General features: G+C 42.0%; 1 protein-coding gene across 1 annotated transcript in view; it reads left to right on the top strand.

Annotated features, from left to right (window-relative positions):
* Window positions 1–21,178, top strand: part of SYCP2L (synaptonemal complex protein 2 like) — a 344,080-nt gene that overhangs the window by 98,451 nt on the left and 224,451 nt on the right. Inside the window, exons 18-22 of the mRNA XM_075828429.1 lie at window positions 1,015–1,078; window positions 1,157–1,220; window positions 1,844–1,889; window positions 8,797–8,858; window positions 16,826–16,883. Of these exons, the coding sequence (XP_075684544.1) occupies window positions 1,015–1,078; window positions 1,157–1,220; window positions 1,844–1,889; window positions 8,797–8,858; window positions 16,826–16,883 (294 nt within the window). The remainder of the gene's footprint in view (window positions 1–1,014; window positions 1,079–1,156; window positions 1,221–1,843; window positions 1,890–8,796; window positions 8,859–16,825; window positions 16,884–21,178) is intronic.

The following is a 21,178-nucleotide window of genomic DNA, read 5'->3' as shown; positions in this document are numbered from 1 at the left end:
TCGACTGCATTATAAAAAAAGTTATGACTTTTGTACTATGGTGACATTAACTTTTTTTTTTTTCATGAAACTTGCTATTTGCAAAAGCAGTGAAAAAACAAACAACTGTACATATTTGCGATCACTGATATCGTACACAACCATAGAATAAAGATAACCTGTTATTTATGCCAAATGGTAATCAGGGTAAATCTAAAATGCAAAAATCAATTGTGGAGTTGTGTTTTGTTTTTGTTTTTTTAATCCCTCCTCCAATCCAGAAAAATTTAACCAACAAGTTATATGTACTCCAAATGCTACTTTCTGCATAATAAACAAGCCCTTATACAGCTCTATCAAAGGTAAAAAAAAAAAAGTTTTTTTTTTTATTTATATTTTAATTATTGGGTTTGGAAGATGTTACTAAACGTTTTGTTTTTAGTCAGATTCTGAGAGGTTGGAAAAAGGAAAAACAAATAATTTAAAGTGTTTTTATTGTTCCAGAATTTTATTAAATATATTAATTTTGTATCCGCATAATTGTAATGACCCGCAGAATAAAGTTAACTTCTTTATACAGCATAGTGAATGATGTTAAATAGATACCCAAAAAACATTAACTGAATAGCTGCTCTCTTTGTAATTCTCCCCCAAATTAAAAACGTTATTTTATGTACCTCGCAATAGTTCCATAAAAAAATAAAATAAACGCTTGCGCCACAAAATAATCTCTCTAACGGATACGTTGATTGAAACGTTTAAATGTTATGGCCCCCCCCTTAGAATGTAGTGATGAAAAAAAATGCAGTGTCCTCAAGGCCCATTTTCAGCTGCGTTCTGGAGGGGTTAAAGTTCTGCTGAAAGAGTTGATCATATGAAATGATGATCTGATCACAACCCAGAGAACTGGGCAGAGCTATCAAATTTGTGAGAAAGTGGTGCTAGGATATTAGTCTAATCAACCTATAAAGGACATGTACAGAAATTTTACCATACAATTCTACCTTTACAATTTAAATTTTTTTTTTTTTCCAGAAAGTTCAAATTAAATCTCCACAGCAAGCTGACAGATCAAATAATTTACAAGGTAGTTTGACAGGTTTGTATATATTGATTGTACTTCAAAAAAATTGCAATGGTTTTTATTTTCTTGCTATTGATATTTCTGTGCTACCAGATTCTCGTGAAGGACTCATCAGTGGGGAGCGAATGTCTGCCTCGGTTGTCTGTGATACCCCAAGGTGAGATGTTGAAATATGTACCAAAAATTTCCTGTTATCTCACTGTAACCTAAGTTTGTGTTATTTTAAAACATCTGGAAAACACAATTTTGTTTAAGGCGGCTCTGTTCACATTATGTTGGAACCCTGTTTGGTATAAACACTGGTAAAAGTTATTTTTTATCGTGGGAGCCTATGGGCGAAGTACGCCATGGTATGCCTGTGTACAGTGGTATACGGAAGAGTCTTCCGTTAGATATATATACACGTTGTGCAATACTTCTGAGGGATGCATCTGACTGAACTCTCAGACATGATGTGACTCTCAGACATGATGTGAACAGAGCAATGTACATGCAAGTGAATAAGCATATTTGTTTTTAAATAATGTTAGTCTGCTCTCTGGTGGTGATACACCGTCAGGCAACTATAAAAACACTTGCACGGATGCTAGCTGTATAACTATAAGAATTTAAACCAGCCTAAACACCTTATTTGTGAGACATTCGTGTTGACATTAGCAAGCATAGGGAATGTCCTAAAGATTATGATGTATGTGTTGCGCGATTTAGCAGTGGCTAATACTTAGGACTTTGAACTAGTGTTTGATTACTAGCAAATTGCTCAACTTTGTTTATCTCTAGGCTTCTGGAGTTTGAGGAGAAAAAACTTTCTGAGGTTCCTGGCAAGGTATTATATGCTATTATCACCTGACCTTTGGGGGTTCTCCAGGTTTGGCTCTGTTCGCACAGTGTTTGTGGTGTACATGGGGTGTGTGTACGCTTTATATGGACAGAAGTATTGGGACAACGACATGTTAAACCTATAAGAGCTTTTGACATCCCATTCTAAATCCAAGATTTTAGAGTTGGTCTGTGGTCATTTTTGCCCGTCCAGCTCGAAGAGCAATTTTAAGGTCAGACACTTATGTTGGATGACAGGGCCTGGCTTGCAATCTCCTTTCTGGTTCGATGAGGTTGAGGTCAGGGCTCTGTGCAGGCCAGTCAAGTACTTCCACACCAAACGCACACAACCAGGTCTTCATTCTGAAACAGAAAAGGGCCTTCCCCAAACTGTTCCCACAATGTTGGAAGCATACAAGTGTCCCAAATGTCTTGGTATGATGGCGCACTAGAATTTCCTTTCGTTGGAACTATGGGGCCTAGGCTAACCCCTGAAAAACTACCCCATAGCATTATGCCTCTTCCATCAAACTTTACAGTTGGCACAATGCAGCCAGGCACGTAACGTTCTCCTGGCATTCGCCAAATCCCAGATTCGTCCATCACACTGTCGGATAGAGAAGCGTGTTTAGTCACTCCACAGAACACATTTCAACTGCTCCACAGTCCAGTGGTGGCGTGCTTTACTCCACACAATCCGACTTTTGTAATTGTGCTTGGTGCTGTAAGGCTTACATGCAGCTACTAGGCCATGAAGCTCCTGGCGCATTGGTTTTGTGCGGATGTTAATGCCACAGGAGGTTTGGAACTCTGCAGTTATTGATTCAGCAGAGGGTTGGCAACTTCTATGGATTATGCAAGTTGTTGACTTGGCCTCCAAATTCTCCAGTTCCCAATCCAGTTGAGCATCTGTAGGATGTGCTGTAAAAAAAAAAAGTGTGTGCGTGTGTGTATATGTATATATACATACACTACTGTTAAAAAGTTTGGGGTCACCCAGACAATTTTGTGTTTTCCATGAAAACTCACATTTATATTTATCAAATGATTTGCAAAATGACTAGAAAATATAGTCAAGACATTGACAAGGTTAGAAATAATGATTTTTATTTGAAATAATAATTTTCTCCTTCAAACTTTGCTTTCGTCAAAGAATGCTCCATTTGCAGCAATTACAGCATTGCAGACCTTTGGCATTCTAGCTGTTAATTTGCTGAGGTAATCGGGAGAAATTTCACCCCATGCTTCCAGAAGCCCCTCCCACAAGTTGGATTGGCTTGATGGGCACTTCTTGCGTACCATACGGTCAAGCTGCTCCCACAACAGCTCTATGGGGTTGAGATCTGGTGACTGCACTGGCCACTCCATTACAGATAGAATACCAGCTGCCTGCTTCTTCCCTAAATAGTTCTTGCATAATTTGGAGGTGTGCTTTGGGTCATTGTCCTGTTGTAGGATGAAATTTGCTCCAATCAAGCGCTGTCCACATGGCATGGCGTTGCAAAATGGAGTGACAGCCTTCCTTATTCAAAATCCCTTTTACCTTGTACAAATCTCCTACTTTACCAGCACCAAAGCAACCCCAGACCATCACATTACCTACCATCACTCTTCCAGCATCTTTTGAGTTCTGCGTCTCACAAATGTTCTTCTGTGTGATCCAAACACCTCAAACTTCGATTCGTCTGTCCATAACACTTTTTTCCAATTTTCCTCTGTCCAATGTCTGTGTGCTTTTGCCCATATTAATCTTTTCCTTTTATTAGACAGTCTCAGATATGGCTTTTCTTTGCCACTCTGCCCTGAAGGCCAGCATCCCGGAGTCGCCTCTTCACTGTAGATGTTGACACTGGCGTTTTGCGGGTACTATTTAATGAAGCTGCCAGTTGAGGACCTGTGAGGCATCTATTTCTCAAACTAGAGACTCTAATGTACTTGTCTTGTTGCTCAGTTGTGCAGCGGGGCCTCCCACTTCTCTTTCTACTCTGGTTAGAGCCTGTTTGTTCTGTCCTCTGAAGGGAGTAGTACACACCGTTGTAGGAAATCTTCAGTTTCTTGGCGATTTTCTCGCATGGAATAGCTTTCATTTCTAAGAACAAGAATAGACTGTCGAGTTTCACATGAAAGCTCTCTTTTTCTAGCCATTTGGAGAGTTTAATCAAACCCACAAATGTAATGCTCCAGATTCTCAACTAGCTCAAAGGAAGGTCAGTTTTCTAGCTCCTCTAAACAGCAAAACTGTTTACAGCGGTGCTAACATAATTGCACAAGGGTTTTCAAGTGTTTTCTAATCATCCATTAGCCTTCTAACACCGTTAGCAAACACAATGTACCATTAGAACACTGGAGTGATGGTTGCTGGAAATGGGCCTCTATACACCTATGTAGATATTGTATTAAAAACCAGACGTTTGCAGCTAGAATAGTCATTTAGCACATTAACAATGTATAGAGTGTATTTCTGATTAATTTAATGTTATCTTCATTGAAAAAAAACTGTGCTTTTCTTTCAAAAATAAGGAAATTTCTAAGTGACCCTAAACTTTTGAACGGTAGTGTGTGTGTGTGTGTGTGTGTGTGTGTGTGTATATATATATATGTGTGTGTGTGTGTGTGTGTGTGTGTGTGTATATATATCAACAAAGAAACGATCGCAGCAATCCAGAAGTAGTTGCAAAAAGAATGTGGTTTATTTAACCCATGCAAAAATTGCTACGTTTCAGTCCTCTCAGCAGGACCTATCTCAAGCTTGAATGAATGTTTCACTAAAGACAAATGTTTGGATATCAATTGAAATTTTTTTTAACATCTGCAGCATAAAAAAATTATGCTGCGAATAGTGCAATCCTTAACAATCTACACTACAATCTGATGTCTATCTGTATCTTTATTTTTGGCATGGGCTCAGAACCTTGCGTTACTATAGCTGACACCGTCAGGATCAGAACGAACTCCGATTTTTGGTTGTTTAACTCCTTTGATGCCGCAGGCAATGGTGACCGCAACCTCTAAGATGCCGGAACTCCCATCATGCTACCCCCTGCAACCTGAGGCCTAACAATGGCCTCAATATCTGACATCTACAGAAGCCTATCAGGCCTTTTTTTTTTTTTTTTTTTTTATGTTTAATTTTTTTTACATTTTTCTAAAACCTTTAATGTAGAGTGTAAAGTTAAAAAAAAAAAATCCTAATTTTCCCGTGATGTATTTTTATTAGGGAAAAAACATTTTTTGAACTATAAAACAATCTTTTTATTCTGCATGGTGAATGCCATAAAAACAAAATGGTATTTCTGTTTTTTGATCACCGTATCTTCCAAAAGATGGAAAACAATTCATCAAAAAGTCGCATGTACCCCAACATAGATCCAATAAAGACTACAGCTCATCCCACAATAAAAAAAGCCCCTTGGCTTTGTGGAGGAAAAAAATAAAAGTTAACTCTCTAGTAATTCGGAGGTTCAAAGAAACCTCTTATGTGCAGGCCAGAAGAGAAAATTTAGAGGTCGTTATCAAGGCAATTACGTTTTGGAACCAGTAAGGAGAGGGCCCAAGCACATCTGCTGGATCGTCTCATTGTACCAGGACAACACTTTCCCAGCACAGTTCTCCAAACTACAAAGATGGAAAGGTCGAAAAAGGTGCAGTGTGTGGGCCCTAAATGGAATAAGAATGGACACTGGCCTGTGCATAAAGGATTGCGTCAAGGCATAACACACATCTATGGATAGTTTTATTTACCCCATTATTATACCTCATTATGCCCTTATGTACTCCGCTTACATATGCCCCCACATTATAAATTGAAACACCAGTAAACCCCCCCCCCCCCCAAAAAAAACTACCAAGCAAAATCTGCGCTCCAAATGGCCTTCCTGAGCCCTACTGTTTGTCCAAACAGAAGATTACATTCACGTCGATGGCATTGCCATACCAGAGAACCCACTTAGCAATTTATGCTGTCCCTCCAGTGGCACCATCTGGGCACAGCATATTGGGCACTGAAATTACATAAGTGGAAACATTAAATTTTTTGTTTGCACCATCTGCTGTGCATTAATTTCTGTAAAAAACTTGTGCGGTCGAAATACTCACTAAACTTCTTGATAAATGCCTTGAGGGGTGTAGTTTTCAATTACAGGCCAATGCTGCATAAATCACCAAATTAGGCATCAAATTCTCAAGGTACACTCCCACTGCTGAGCCCTGCCATATGTCCAAGTAAAAGATTAGGGAAACATGTATGGTGTTTATAAAACTGGGAAACACATTAATAAGAGCTGTCTTTCCACAGTGGCACAAGCTGGGCGACCCATATTTGGCACTGAATAACATATCTGTGGAAATTTTCACTCTGCAACATCCACTGCGCACTAACTTCTGGAAACACCTCTAGGGTCAAAGTTCTCACTACACCCCTAGATGATGAATGTAGTTTCTAAAATAAGGTCTCCTCTTGGGGGTTTCCACTGTACTGGTACCTCAGCGGCTCTGAAAAATGCGACATGGAGCCCAAACACCAATCCACCAAATTCTGCAATCCAAATGCTAAGTGCTCTCTCTTCTGAGCACATGCGCATCCACCTCTGCATTGAGTCGCTCAGGCGGCAACCAAAGTCTTCCTCACCCAGGGACCACCTTTCTCCAGGCTCCAGATCGGTGCGGGTTCCAGAGGTGTTACCTGTACCTATCGAACATCAGACATTTATGTGGATATGCCATAAATGACTGAGATGGGAATACCCCTTTAAGTTCTGCCATTGAATCTCAATAGGTCTGTACTCTGAAGTCTGGTGTTTGACTTGGCCATTGCAGCACCTTGATTTTTTTATTTTATTTAGCTATTCAGATGTTTTTTTTTTTTTGATCTGTTGACCCAATACTGTCTTAGCTTAACCACTTCCTGACCAGAGGCTTTACCACCATTCCTGACCAGGCCCATTTTCAATTTTTATCCAAAGAGATCGGTAGATAGAAATAATAGTAATCTTTTATTTGCAGAACACCAAAAAAATAGCGCAATTTAGATATAAAGATATTATAATAATCATCTATCTATCTTGATATATACAGTTTTATACAGTTCTAGGCTGGGGCTACATGGCGACTTTGGCCACGACACCGGTCCCATAGCCAAAACTCGCTTTGTCAAGTAGCTTACATTGCAAGTAAAATTACCGCAATCGCGTTCACTGTCGTGCCAAAGTCGCCGTGTAGCCCCAGCTTAAAACTATACTATACAGTGCCCACCAAAAGTTCCGGAACACCCTCATAACTTTTTAAGGGCTCGAGGTAGAGGTTTGAAATTTGGTGGGATTTAATGGGGTCATAAAATCTACCAGTTAACGCCCCCAAAAAAAAATCTTGGGTGGGGTGGGCGGGGGGCCAGCAAAATCTTAAATTGCATGGGGGGTCGAATGGGGGCTCATTTGAAAGCTCTTTTCAATACGAAAACAATGCCGCAATCTATTTTGAGATAGGATATCGCTGAGATATTTAACTTTTAAAGTTATCTTCATTATCGGCTACCGCCGGTGTTGGCATTACCCAAAATGTAGTGTGTGTGTCACATCAAGGTGACTTTAAATTACGTATTAGACTCGGCCTCGGCGATACAAAATGGACCTGGTCTACGATTGTAACATGATTTCATGTGTACACATTTCGGTAGTCGCTTGTGAATTTCAGAGTGCGCTAATTCGGAGGGTAATTTTTCATTTTTGTACATTTCTATTGTCCTATCACAAAATGCATTTGACTGAAACGGCAAAGATCACTTTATTGATGATGAGAGGGTATGGCGAAGAAAAAATAAGATCCCATCAAGAAGTAGCGCCTTTATTCAATGACACTTATCCTATCAGTGATCCAATTTCATTGTCAACTGTTAAAAGAGCTGTTCATAGTTTCGAAATAACCGCTTCAATTGAAGACGCACCAAGATCCGGAAGACCCAAACATGCTAGTAATGATGAAAAAGCTTTAGATGTTCTGCTCGTTGTACATGATAATCCTCATACATCGGTCTCGAGTGGAGCACAACAAAATGATATCAGCGCTACATCAGTTTGAAGGAGTGAATTTTTGCGATACAATTTGAATATAATCAGATTTTCAACTGGACTTGTTTTTCGGATGAAGCTACATTTGAGCTAAACTGTTCTATAAATCGACAGAACATGAGGTATTGGGCAGGCGAAAATCCCCCCCCCCCCCTCCCTGTGCAATATAAAATTTTGATGGTTGTCACGTTGATCACATGCCCAGAGACCTCGCTGATTTGTTTTTGGTCAGCTTTGTGATGTACGCTGTCAGAGACCGCTGTATCATGGAGCTAAATGCTGCCACAGAACAGAAAAAACTATAAATCTGCAGGACATTCTGGAACGTCCCTGCAGAGTTAATTGCGGACTACTGGATGTATATAGTATATGGGCGGTCCGCAACTCGTTAAAGAGGCTCTGTCACCAGATTTTGCAACCCCTATCTGCTATTGCAGCAGATCGGCACTGCAATGTAGATAAGAGTAACGTTTTTATTTTAAAAAACCGAGCATTTTTGGCCAAGTTATGACCATTTTTGTATTTATGCATATGAGGCTTGCAAAAGTACAACTGGGCGTGTATTATGTGTGTTACATCTGGGTGTGTTTACTTCTTTTACTAGCTGGGCGTTCTGACGAGAAGTATCATCCACTTCTCTTCAGAACGCCCAGCTTCTGGCAGTGCAGACACAGCGTGTTCTCGAGAGATCACGCTGTGACGTCACTCACTTTCTGCCCAGGTCCTGCATCGTGTCCGATAAACTGTTACTACGTATGTGACAAATTAGTCTTATATGACTCATGTTTGCATGTCACACGGAGTACTTCATTGATTTATTTATTTTCTTTATTGGCACGCAATACAAAAAAGGATTCCTACCCCTGCACTACAGAAACAAAAGGACATACGCCAAAGCAGCGGTTTGCGGAAAAGTAAGGTTTCATGCATTTTTCTATAGCAATTTTATACTTTAAATGTTTCTGACTATTTTTACTAGGTTTCAGCTTAAAAAATGTTAAAGGGAACCTGTCACCACCATTTCACCTATTGAACTTTTTTTTAAATCAGACAAGTTTTTATTGAGAATACAACAGGTATTATACATCTTTTGCATTTCTGATAAAGTACAAAGGAAGCACTCAACAGGAGAAAAACAAATCAACAGCATAACAACGTGTGTTTAGTACAAAGTTCCTACAATTACATTACACTTTGCATTTCCTCATTTTTTGGTTGTACCTTCATATATCTCCCCCTCCCTAACCCTAACAACCAAACTCCCCCCCTCCTCGCAGTACCTCCTCTGTTCCCTGATTTGCCAAACCCCTCCACCTCCTCCATCCTTCCTGTATTCCAAACAGCGATCCCGCCATACTTTGAACATATAAATGCGTCAGCCCACCTTCAAATCTCATCTAATGTGTCACATTACTATAGGTGTTCACCCATTTACTCCATTGCTTCTCATACTTATGGATTGCCCCTCTTTTCAAATATACTCGGTGTTCCAGTGATACCGTGTGGTTAACATATCCAACCAGTTCAGACACCTCCGGGGGATCCGCCTGCAGCCAATATTTTGCAATTAATTTCCTAGCGTGATACATAACCTTTTTGATAGCCAGTAATTCCACTCCATCCCCTCCTTCCTCCCCCATACAACCCAATAAAAAGATCTTAGGTTCCAGTGGGAAATCTCTACCATATACTCTAGATACCATTCCTTGAACTGCTTTCCAATATACATTTAGCACCGGACAGCTCCAAAACATATGTTTTATGTCCGCCCCATCAAACATACATCTGGGACACTCTTTTGTTGTTCTAATTCGCATTTGCCATAACACCTTAGGTGTCCTATATACCCTATGCAGCAGAAAGAGTTGTGACCTTCTGTGCGCTACACTAATAGAGATTATTTTGGGCGATCCAAGTATTTCCTCCCATTCTTCATCCGCTATAGTCCCTACGTCGTCTTCCCATTTACGTCTAATCTCCACCAGCGGATCTCCCAGGAATTTGGCGAGCAGCATACTATATAGCACCGAAATAATCCCCTTAGTGTCCTGTGCCCCCAGCACCCTTTCCATCCCTCCCATAGTGGAACAACTCAAGTCTACCAGCCTCTCTTATGCCTGCGTCGCATGCCTTAGCTGAAGATATTGGTAAAACCGCCAATGTGAGAGTCCATACTCTTCCTGTAATTGTGCAAAAAGCTTGAAAGTACCTCCCTCGTATAACTGGTGCACATATCTGACCCCTGCTTGTTCCCAATCCTGAAATCCTTCCAAAATATTAAATTCCCATAAATATGGATTACCCCATAAGGGCATATAATTGGAACATCCTGTAATCCCCAATATCTTCTTACTTTCCCACCAAACTTTATGCAGTAATAGTAGAGTCGGTTTCCCTCTCGCCTCCCTCCGTAATTTATGCGACTCCATGGCCTCTAATAAATCCGTTCTCTGGCCCATATAGTACACCAATTTCCCACTAGAGTTCCACTCCTCCCTATTCTTCCATCCTTTAAAGTGTTGTATTTGAGCTGCTAAATAATATATCCACGCATTTGGAATAGCTAACCCCCCCTGTTCAGCTGGTAACTGTAGCTTTTCCATTTTAATCCTGGGGATCCCCCTTTTCCACACCAAGTCCCTAAACAAATTATGTATTCTCCTAAACCAATATTTAGGCAACCACACTGGGGCATTGTGCATAATATAGAGAACCTGGGGCATCAGAATCATTTTGATGAGATTTGCTCTTCCCAGTGCTGACAGCGGTAACCCAAGCCATACTTTGGTCCTATCTGTTAACTTATTCATTAATGGTATCATGTTCAACTCGACAAAGTCCTGCACCCTTGCTGATACCGTAATTCCCAGATATTTAAACTTCCGTACACACGGAACTTCAATTCCTCCAACCATCAATGGCGTATCTACTGGCTGGAGTGGTAACAACACCGACTTGCTCCAATTAATTTTTAACCCTGAGAATCTGCCAAACCTCTCCAATATCGTCATTATCACTGGCAATGAATGATCTATCTCCCCCAGGAACAGTATATCGTCCGCGTATAGTGCTATACGCTCCTCCAGCTCCCCACAACGAAACCCTTCTATCCCCGGATGTTGTCTTACCATATTTGCTAGGGGTTCAATTGCTAGTGCAAACAGCAACGGAGAAAGCGGGCATCCCTGTCTCGTCCCCCTCTCCAGCCTAAAAGAGTCCGACATTCTTCCATTTGCTCTGACCCTAGCTACCGGTTCCCTATATAATAGTTGTACCCATTTTATAAAGGTCCTTCCAAAGCCAATCCGCTCCAGTACAGCCCACAAGTAGCCCCATTCCACACTATCAAACGTCTTGGCGGCGTCCAAAGACAACACTGCTCTACACCGCGCCTCCGGAGCGTCTGTCTGCAAATTTAAGAAAAGTCTACGTAAGTTAACTGCTGTAGAACGCGATGGCATAAATCCCGATTGATCCGTCCCTACTATTTTAGTCACTACTCGCGACAACCTATTAGCTAGTATTTTGGCTAAAATTTTTACGTCCGCGGTTAACAGAGATATCGGTCTGTAAGACTCAGGTTGCGTCCGATCTTTCCCTTCTTTAGGAATTACAACTATAGCAGCTTCATACATTGTCTGCGGTAACCGCCCTCTGGCGAAACTATCCTGGAACACCTCCAGTAACTCTGGCAGAACCGTCCCTCCATATGTTTTATACAATTCAGTGGGCATACCATCTATCCCTGGAGCCTTTTCATTTGCCATAGAACTCACCGCTTCCTGTATTTCCTCTAAAGTAATTGACTCCTCCAACCCCTCCCTCTCTTCCTCCCCCAAGGTAACCCATGTCATTTCTGCCAGATATTCTGACAAAAGATCCTCCGGATAGTCCACCTTAGTGCGATATAGTTCCTTATAGAATGATGTCAGCACACCTAATAAATCCCCTGTTTCCCCCACCATAGTCCCATTTGCTGTCTGTAGCTGATGGATGAACGCACTCTCCCGCTCCGGCCGTGCGATATTTGCTAATAATCTGCCCGTCATTTCACCCTCCTCATAATATTTTTGTTGCAAAAACAATCTTTTATTAGCTGCCTGCTCCAGCTGGTGTTCCTTAAGCAATTTTTGAGCAGCCTTCCATTGGGTTAAGGTTTCCGCAGTGTTATTGGTAATGTGACTTAGCTCTGTTATTGTCACCCGGTCCGTCAAATGTTGACCCACCTGCCTTGTCTTAGTTTTTATATGTGTGATCTCCCTTATATACACCCCTCTTATATTCGCTTTCATAGCATCCCATAGAATATCTGTGGGGACCGTACCCTTATTAAATTCGAAGTATTCTCTCAGGCTCATAGTTATGGTCTCCTCTCCCACCAAGCGTATCCAAAACGGTTTGAGCCTCCAGTGCATTCTCAACCCCCCTGTCTGTAAACCTGTTCGGAGCTTCAACAACATTGGAGAGTGATCAGACAGCGATCGCGGTAAATATTCCACCCCTTCCACACATTCCATCCCCATTCCATTATTAAACATTAGGTCTATTCGGGACAGTGATCCATATGTAGATGATACACACGAGTATTGCGTAGTAGAAGGCCACTTTGCCCGCCAGATATCCGTGAGCCCAACTTCCATCATGTATTTGCCAAACCTCGTCAGACAAACCTCTCCCCCCCCCCATTTGGAAATTTGTCCCACCCTTTATCCATTATGTTGTTAAAGTCTCCCATCAATATGGTCGGTATCATAGGCCATCCAGCCAGTTTCTCCAACACCTCTCGTATTGGGACCACAGAGTACGGGGGAGGCACATACATCACCACAATTATACATTCCCAGTTAAACAATTTACAATGCACCCCAACATATCTACCTTCCCTATCCTTAAAGGAATCCAAACAGTTAAACGGCACATCCCTATGGATTAGGAGGCTAACCCCCCTCGAGTATGTAGAATGAAAGGAATGGAAGCTGTGCCGTATCCACACCCTATGCACCTGTTGCACCGTATCAGCAGTAAGATGGGTTTCCTGCAAGCCCATCACTCCAGCGGACTGCCCTTTCAGGTAATCAAATATAGCTCGCCTTTTAGCTACCTCCCCCATACCTCTCACATTCCAGGACAACAAATTTACCCTACCCCCCATCTGGACATTTTTTGCTTTTGACAGTGGCTATTCCCATTACCTCCAGTGGTCATCAGAGCGTACTGCGTTTCAAACTCCCTTTCCCTCCAAAACCTTTCCCCTCCCCCTACCCTAACCCCCCCAACTTTCCATAAACATACCCTCCTAAGAGGGCTCAGGCTGGCGAAGAAAACTTCACCACTTTGACCATACAGCTTCCCACTCACTTCGTAGAGACACATTCTGTTTCCCTACAGTTTCAACCTTCAGAACCAAGAACCTCCCGCTACCTCCTCCGCAATAAACAATTAGTATTTTAAAATGACTCCAATATCCCATTCTGCCCTTGAACTGACAGCACTTTCCACCCCTCCAACCATCAATGACATATGGACTTCAGCCCAACCTTAGACCAACATATAAATGCATAAAAACAAGGCCTTATGCCCTCATGTAACTCATCTTCCTCCTTTCATAGCAGAGTCCCCTCTTCAACCATCCGCCTGTTAATCACGCCGCCGCTTCCTCTCGATCCTGCCGTAAGCGATCTTCATGACTGTCCAGCCATCTTAGTGCATCTTTCGGATTCTCAAAGAATTGCACAGATCCCAACGCCGCCACCCGAAGCTTTGCAGGATACAGCATGGAATACTGAACCCGATGGTTCCTCAGCCGCCTTTTTATGTCCAAAAATTGCATTCTCCGCTTCTGAACTTCTGCAGAGAAATCCGGATAAAATGACACCTTCACACCGTTCACCCAAATATCTTGCCTTTCCCGGGCCTGTCGAAGAATTATATCTATCTTTATAATGGAGCAGCTTTACCAAAACAGGTCGCGGTGGCCGCCCAGGTGGACCAGGACGCGTGGGTACTCTATGAGCTCTTTCCACTGCAAATAATGGGGTCAGCGACTCTTTTCCAAAAACCTCCAAAAGCCATTTTTCAAAAAAGGAATCCGGATTGGACCCTTCCACTTTTTCAGGTATTCCCACCATCCTCACATTATTTCGTCTTAAACGATTCTCCAAATCATCAGCTTTTGATAAGAGATACTTAACATCCTCCGCCACCGCATTTACATCTCTTCTCATGGGCAGCATTCCATCCTCTAAGTCGCTGACTCGACCCTCCACCGCTGTTGTGCGCTCTGACACCTTCTGTAAATCATGGCGTATGATAGACAAATCCTCCTTAATTCCCCCCACCTGGCAGGTAAGCTTAGCCAGCGTAGTATTACTCAGGCTTACCGCCGAAAAAACATCCGCCAGCGTGGGGCCAGGCTTGTCCGATCTCTGCGTGCCGCCATCTAATCCTCCTGAACCGCTTGAAGCGTCTCCTCCATTTTCCTCCTCCTCCTCTGACTCCATCTGTGCTCGCAGCGGCTCATATCTCGAGCCTGTGCGGCCAGTCTGCTCCTTCCCTCCATCCGCCTCAGGTTTCATAGGGGCCTTCCTGGCAAAGCGTTCCAGCCTGGATGCCGCCGCCCCTCTCGCATCTCTGCTCTCTGCATGCGAGCACATGTCGGCGCCATCTTGCAGCCCCAGCTCACCGTCCTCTGCCGCCTTAGATTTCCTGGACCGGGTCATAACAGCCTCCGTCAGATCCAGAATTATGCCTGCAGGATTACCGCCGTCTCCTCTTTCACCACAGGTATGTCCGCGTTAGTATAGTGGAGTCTCAGGATGATTTCCAGGATATCGGCAGCGGGAGCTCCGGTTCCTGCGTCTTCTCACATACGCCGCTAAGCCACGCCCCCCACATATTGAACTTTACTTATCCCTCACTGGCTGCTGCTATCACAAGTTCATTACCGTTATCCCCTCTCCTAAACTCCTCCTCCGACTGTAAATAACGGTCTGGAAACATTTAGCGCCTTTTATCTTACTAATCCAGTGTCCCTTTGTGCGCACACACCAGAAGAGGACATCTATGCACAAGCGTGGGATTTTGTGTGCTGGGGGAAGGCGAGGAGCTGTCAATCAAAAGTAAGGAGGCGGGGTAAACTTGGAAAGACTTGAGGAATGAAGATTTGACTCTTTTCAAACGAAGATATGAGTTTTATGCTAATTAGCAAAAACTGACTACTAAAGCTACAGAGCCGACTAAGACCATTATAGGTTATTTAGAAATGATTTTTCACCCACTACCACCTGGTATTTCTGGTTTAATAGGTGAAATGCTGGTGACAGGTTCCCCTTAAGGCTTGAATCACAGGAGTTGATACAAAACAGTCTACATATCCGTCTTTTCTTTTATACTTTTCTTTCTTTTTGGATCCACTCGTGATTGGCTCAACAAATTGCCACAAAATCTGCATTTGTGATTCCAGGCTAACGCAAGTTTATCTTTGAAGCGTGATAGCTGTATCTTTTTATTTTTACTTGAATATTACATTCCCTCTTATGAAAAAAGTTTTTAAGGATTCCATTAAGTTTAAATATAAATCGGGAATCTGGCACAGTGATAGTATATAATTAAAATAACTGAAAATGACTGGCTATAGATAAAACTTAACCTCTACTCGGACTGCTTTAAAATATTAGCCAATAGATAAAAAGTTTCTACAAACAAATATCGAGATATAATAGTAGATGGATAGGCCTATTACGGGTGTACTTTCCAGAGCCTACTAAAATCTATGTACCCCTAATCGCAAGAGAGGATATAAAAAGATGTAGATAAAGTAACACGGTCTCTGCCTAATTCTTAGTCTTGGTCAGACCGCTATATTAGATTTATTAGCGGGTTTCCTTATGCTTGCAACAACATGGCACATCAGGAGACCAGACATCAAGCTAGTAGGCATGGTGCACTGGTGGTGTCACCACTCAAATCTAACCAATAGCACTAAGCTCATGAGAGCAGTTCTGAATTCAATATAGTGGCAAACTGGTGGTGTGTACCACTGTAATTTCTGCTCACCAGCTCTATGCTATTATTAATGCAGTTCAGTCATTTGAATGTACCGCTATTGTACGTGCTGCCACGTGTGTGTGATAATGTAAAGCCGATTCTTACAGGTAGAACCCCGACCATTTAAGCATAAGCAAGGGACTTAACGCTTAAATGGTTGGGGTTCTAAATCCCCGCCTCATGCTCAAATGAGTGGACCGCATAATTATTAGCATAGAGCTGGTGAGCAGAAATTACAGTGGCACACACCAATATATTGCATTCAGGACTGCTCTCGTGGGCTAACGCCTCATGCACACGACCGTGTGTGCTGTCCGAGTCCCGTCAGTAATCCGAGGAAAAATAGGACATGTTCTATCTGTCCTCGGATCGGAGACTCGGACCATTTTTCACGGACCCGATTGAGCCGCCAAAGTGAATGGGTCCGTGAAGACTTTCGTGTGCCACTCGGATGCCGTCAAAAACGGCCTGAGTGGCACAACGGTCGTGTGCAAGAGACCTTAGTGCTATTGAGCATAGACTAAAGTGGTGACACAACATTAGTGCACTACTCCTACTAGCTTGATGTCTGGTCTCCTGATGTGCCATGTTGTTACAAGACCTAGGGCCTGTTAGGTTCCCTATTAATTATTGTATTAAATACAATGCATATGTATCAGACCCTGAATTTTATCTGGTTCATAACATGGAATTCTCTTGTAGTAAGGCTTACATGATGAGTTGAATAATCTGACAACTGCGTGTTTCTATATCCATAATTTGGTTTACAAATTAGACCATAATCTAATATCAAAGGCTATGTAAACCATTTGAGTCTGTTGCCTTTTTTTTTTAGAAGCGCATATGAAATTTTTGATTTTCCAAAGTCATCGGAGTCTGTATCAGATATAGAGGTAAGATGTGGTGTTTCAGTTTGTTTTTGTATTTATGAAAGACTTTCTTTTGTTTACAAAATTGTATCCATGTTGACCCCTAAGCGCCGCAGACGGTTTTTACCTTCCTGACATAGCTTAATTTTTCAAATCTGACGTGTCCCCTTATGTGTGACTTGTCAGATTAAAAACTTTTGGAATGCTTTTATCCATGTGATTCTAATATTTTTCTCTTGACACATTGTACTTTGCTAGTGGTAAAATTTGGTCTTTACACAGTGTTTATTTGTGAAAAATTAGCGCTTTCCAAATTTTAATATATCTGTTTGTAAGAGTCATACCACACAAATTAGTTAATAACATTTGGTATTGTTTTGTTTTTTTAACCCCTTCCCGACATTTGCCGTATGGATTTGTTATGGAAATCTAGTGCTTTGCCGTATCCATACAACAAATGCTGGGTACCGGCTCAGAAGCTGAGCTGGTGCCAACACCGGATGTCAGCGGTATCTTACCGCTGACATCCGGCTGTAATGACGGGGACCGAAATTAGCTTAGATCCCCGCCATTAACCCCTTAAATGCAGCGCTCAAACGCGATCGCCTCATTTAACTTATTTGCATCTCATCGGAACCCCAGCAATGAAATTGCCGCTGTTTCGGTGGCTGTAATGGCAACCGGAGGCCTAATACTGGCCTCCCGGTCTGCCTAGTGCGGAAGCCGTTCAGGACCCGCCCGAAGGCGGAGCCTGAACGTCTTCCGTAGCCGCCGGCAAGATGGCGCTGGCTCAGGAGCTGAGCCGGCGTCATCAGCGGTGTTTGTCAGCTGTATGTTACAGCTGACTTCCACTTGTAACGGCAGGAACCGGAGCTAGCTCCGATCCCTGCCGTTAACCCCTTCGATGCAGCAATTGCTGCATCTTAGTGGTTGCTAGCAGATCGCCAGCCCTGACAGGCAATCAGGACTGGCGACTGCTGCTATGGCAGCAGGAGACCCAATGGCCGCCTGCTCTGCCATTACGGAAGCCGATTAGGCCCTGTCGGGAGGCGAATCCTAATCGGCTTGCTGTCAGTGAATAACTGACAGATCTAATACATTGCACTACGTAAGTAGTGCAATGTATTAGAATAAAAAAAATCAGACAGTTGGACCTTCATGTCCCCTAGTGGGACTTGGAAAAAAAAAAAAAGTGATAAAATAAAACACAATCGCCGTTTTGCCTTTATCAAGTCCTTTATTATTGAAAAAAAAATATAAACTATACGTATTTGGTATCGCTGCGACTAACGACCTGAGCTATAAAAATATTATATTTCTTGCACGCGGTGAATAGCGTAATTAAAAACCGTAAAAAACTATACCTGAATTTCTGTTTTTTGGTCACTTTGCCCTACAAATATTGGGATAAAAAGTGATCAAAAAGTTGAATGTATTCAAAAATGGGACCTATAAAAGTTATAGCTTGTCTCGCAAAAATAAAGCCCTCCTACAGCTCCGTCGACTAAAAAGTTATGGTTCTCACAACTTGGCGAAAGAAAAAATACATTATTTTTACAAAAGTTATTTTATTGTGCAAAACGTTGTAAAACATAAAAAAAAGTGCTATAAATTTGGTATCGCCGGAATCTGACTGACCTGCAGAATAAAGTTAACATGTAATTTATAATGCCTGGTGAACGCTGTATAAAAAAAACCTAAAAAAAACTGTCAGAATTGCGTTTTTTTTTGGGGTTATCTGGCCTCCCAAAAAATAGGATAAAAAGTGATCAAAAAGTCGCATGTACCCCAAAATGGTACCAATAATAACTACAGCTTGTCCCGCAAAAAAACAGCCTCATACCACTTAGTCTATGAAGAAATAAAATACGTTAAGGCTCCAATAAGTCAGGAAAGAAAAATATGCAGTTGTACAGGTCCGAGAGGAACATGTCTTCTGTTTCAAGAGGTGATTTATCAAGGCCCTAATATTAGGGAACCAGGAAGGGGAGGGCCCAAACATACCTACTGGAAGAGATAGCGCCCGTATTATACCAGGCCAGTACTTTCCTAGCAAAATTCCCCAAACTGAAAAGGTGCAGAGTGTGGACCAAAAAGGGGATAAAGGAAGGACGTTTATCAGTGCGACACCGGCCTGTGCAGAAAGGATTGCTTCACAGCGTAACACACATCTATGGATCATTTTTTTTTTTTTTTTACCCCATTATTATACCACCTGACTATGCCCCTGATATACTCTGCCCAGCTTACATATGCCACCACATTATAAATAGAAACACCAGCAATACTCAAACAAAACTACTACCAATCAAAATTCGCCCCCTAAAAGCCAAATGGCGCTCTCTCACCTCTGAACTCTACAGCGTGCCCAAACAGCAGTTTACTTCCACATATATGGCATCGCCATACCCGGGAGAACCCTTTCAACAATTTTTGGAGTGTCTCCCCAGTGGCACAATCTGGGCACGACATATTTTCCACTGAACTGACATATCTAGGGAAAAATATAAATTTTTAATTTGCACCATCACCAGCATTAATTTATGGAAAAGACCTGTGGGTGAAAATACTCACTACACACCTTAATAAATGCCTTGAGGGGTGTCGTTTCCAAAATGGGGTCACTTCTCAGGGGTTTCTTTTATTATTTCACATCTGAGCCCTGCAATTGTGAACCAATACTTTGTAAATCGCCAAATTAGGCCTCAATTTTACATGGTACTCTTTCACTCCAGAGCCCTGTCAAATGTCCAGGCAAAAGGTTTGGGTCACATGTAGGGTGTTTCTAAAACCGGGAAACAGAGCATAATAATTAGAGAGCGGTCTTGTTATGGTGGCACAAGCTGGGCACCACATATTGGCATATCTAAGGAAAAAAAAATCCCATTTTCACTCTGCAATATCGAGTGCACACTAATTTCTACAAAACACTGCGGGGTTAACATGCTCACTACACATCTAGATGAATACCTTGAGGGTGTAGTTTCCAAAATATGGTCACTTCTGGATGGTTTCCACTGTTTTGGTCCCACAGCCGCCCAGAAACCAATCCAGCAAAATCTACACTCCAAAAGCCAAATGGCGTTCCTTCCCTTCTGAGCCCTGCCGTGTGCCCAAACAGCAGTTTGACCACATATGGGGTATTGCTGTACTTTGTAGAAATTGCTTTACAAATGTTGGGGTTCTTTTTATTCCTTTATTTGTTGAGAAAATGAGAAATTTTGAGCTAAAGCTACGTCTTATAGAAGAAAAGGGATTGTTTTTATTTTCACTGCCCAATTCTAATAAATTGTAGATGAATTCCTGAAGGGGTGTAGTTTCCTAAATGGAGTAACTTTTTGGGTGTTTTCATTGTCTTGTCCCCTCTGGGGCTTTGCAAATGTGACATGGCCTCCGCAAACCATTCCTACTAAATTTGAGCACCAAAAGCCAAATAGCGCTTTTTCCTTTCTAAACCCTGCTGTGTGTCCAAACAGCCGTTTATGACAACATGTGGGATATTGTTTTACTCGGGAGAAATTGCTTTACAAATGTTGCGGTGCTTTTTCTCCTTTAGTCCTTGTGGAAATTCGCTAAGCCTACATTTTCTTTGAAAACATTTAGGTTTTTATTTTCACGGTCTACTTCCAATAATTTCTGCAATAAACCTGTGGGGTCAAAATGCTCACTATACACCTAGATATTTTCCTAGAGGTGTATAGTTTCTGAAATGGGGTCACTTTTGGGGGTTTTCCACTGTTTTGGCACCGCAAGAGCCCTTCAAATCTGACATGGTGCCTAAAATATATTCTAATAAAAAGGCCCCAAAATCGTCTAGCTGCTCCTTACCTTCTGAGGCCGGTGCTTCAGTACATTACCACACTAGGGCCACATGTGGGATATTTTCTAAATTTGCAGAACCTGGGCAATAAACGTTGAGTTGCGTTTCTCTGGTAAAACTTTGTGTTACAAAAAAATGGCGCTTCCGGAAGTTCTGGCTGCGATTTAAATCCCTCAAACCAGCTAAATCCCCAGCACCAGATGGGTTCTCTAATCTATATTATGAAAAATTTGCGGATATTTTGGCCCCTCACTTGGTCATCCTCTATAATGCTTTTAGGGATGGTAGTCTTCCTGGACCTGAAGACCTTAAGGCATACATCTCGGTAATCCCAAAACCAGGTAAAGACCCCTCTTCTTGTCAAAATTACAGGCCAATTTCATTTAATTAATCTTGACATGAAGATTCGCACTAAAATCTTGGCCACAATACTTATTGCTTTTCTAAAACCATACATTCACCCGGATCAGGTGGGTTTTGTTCCAAACAGACAGGCGGC

The sequence above is a fragment of the Rhinoderma darwinii genome, chromosome 5, assembly GCF_050947455.1.
Source record: "Rhinoderma darwinii isolate aRhiDar2 chromosome 5, aRhiDar2.hap1, whole genome shotgun sequence".
Classification (NCBI taxonomy): Eukaryota; Metazoa; Chordata; class Amphibia; order Anura; family Rhinodermatidae; genus Rhinoderma; species Rhinoderma darwinii.
Note: the sequence above shows the minus strand (reverse complement) of the source record. Positions and strands in the feature narration are given on the sequence as shown.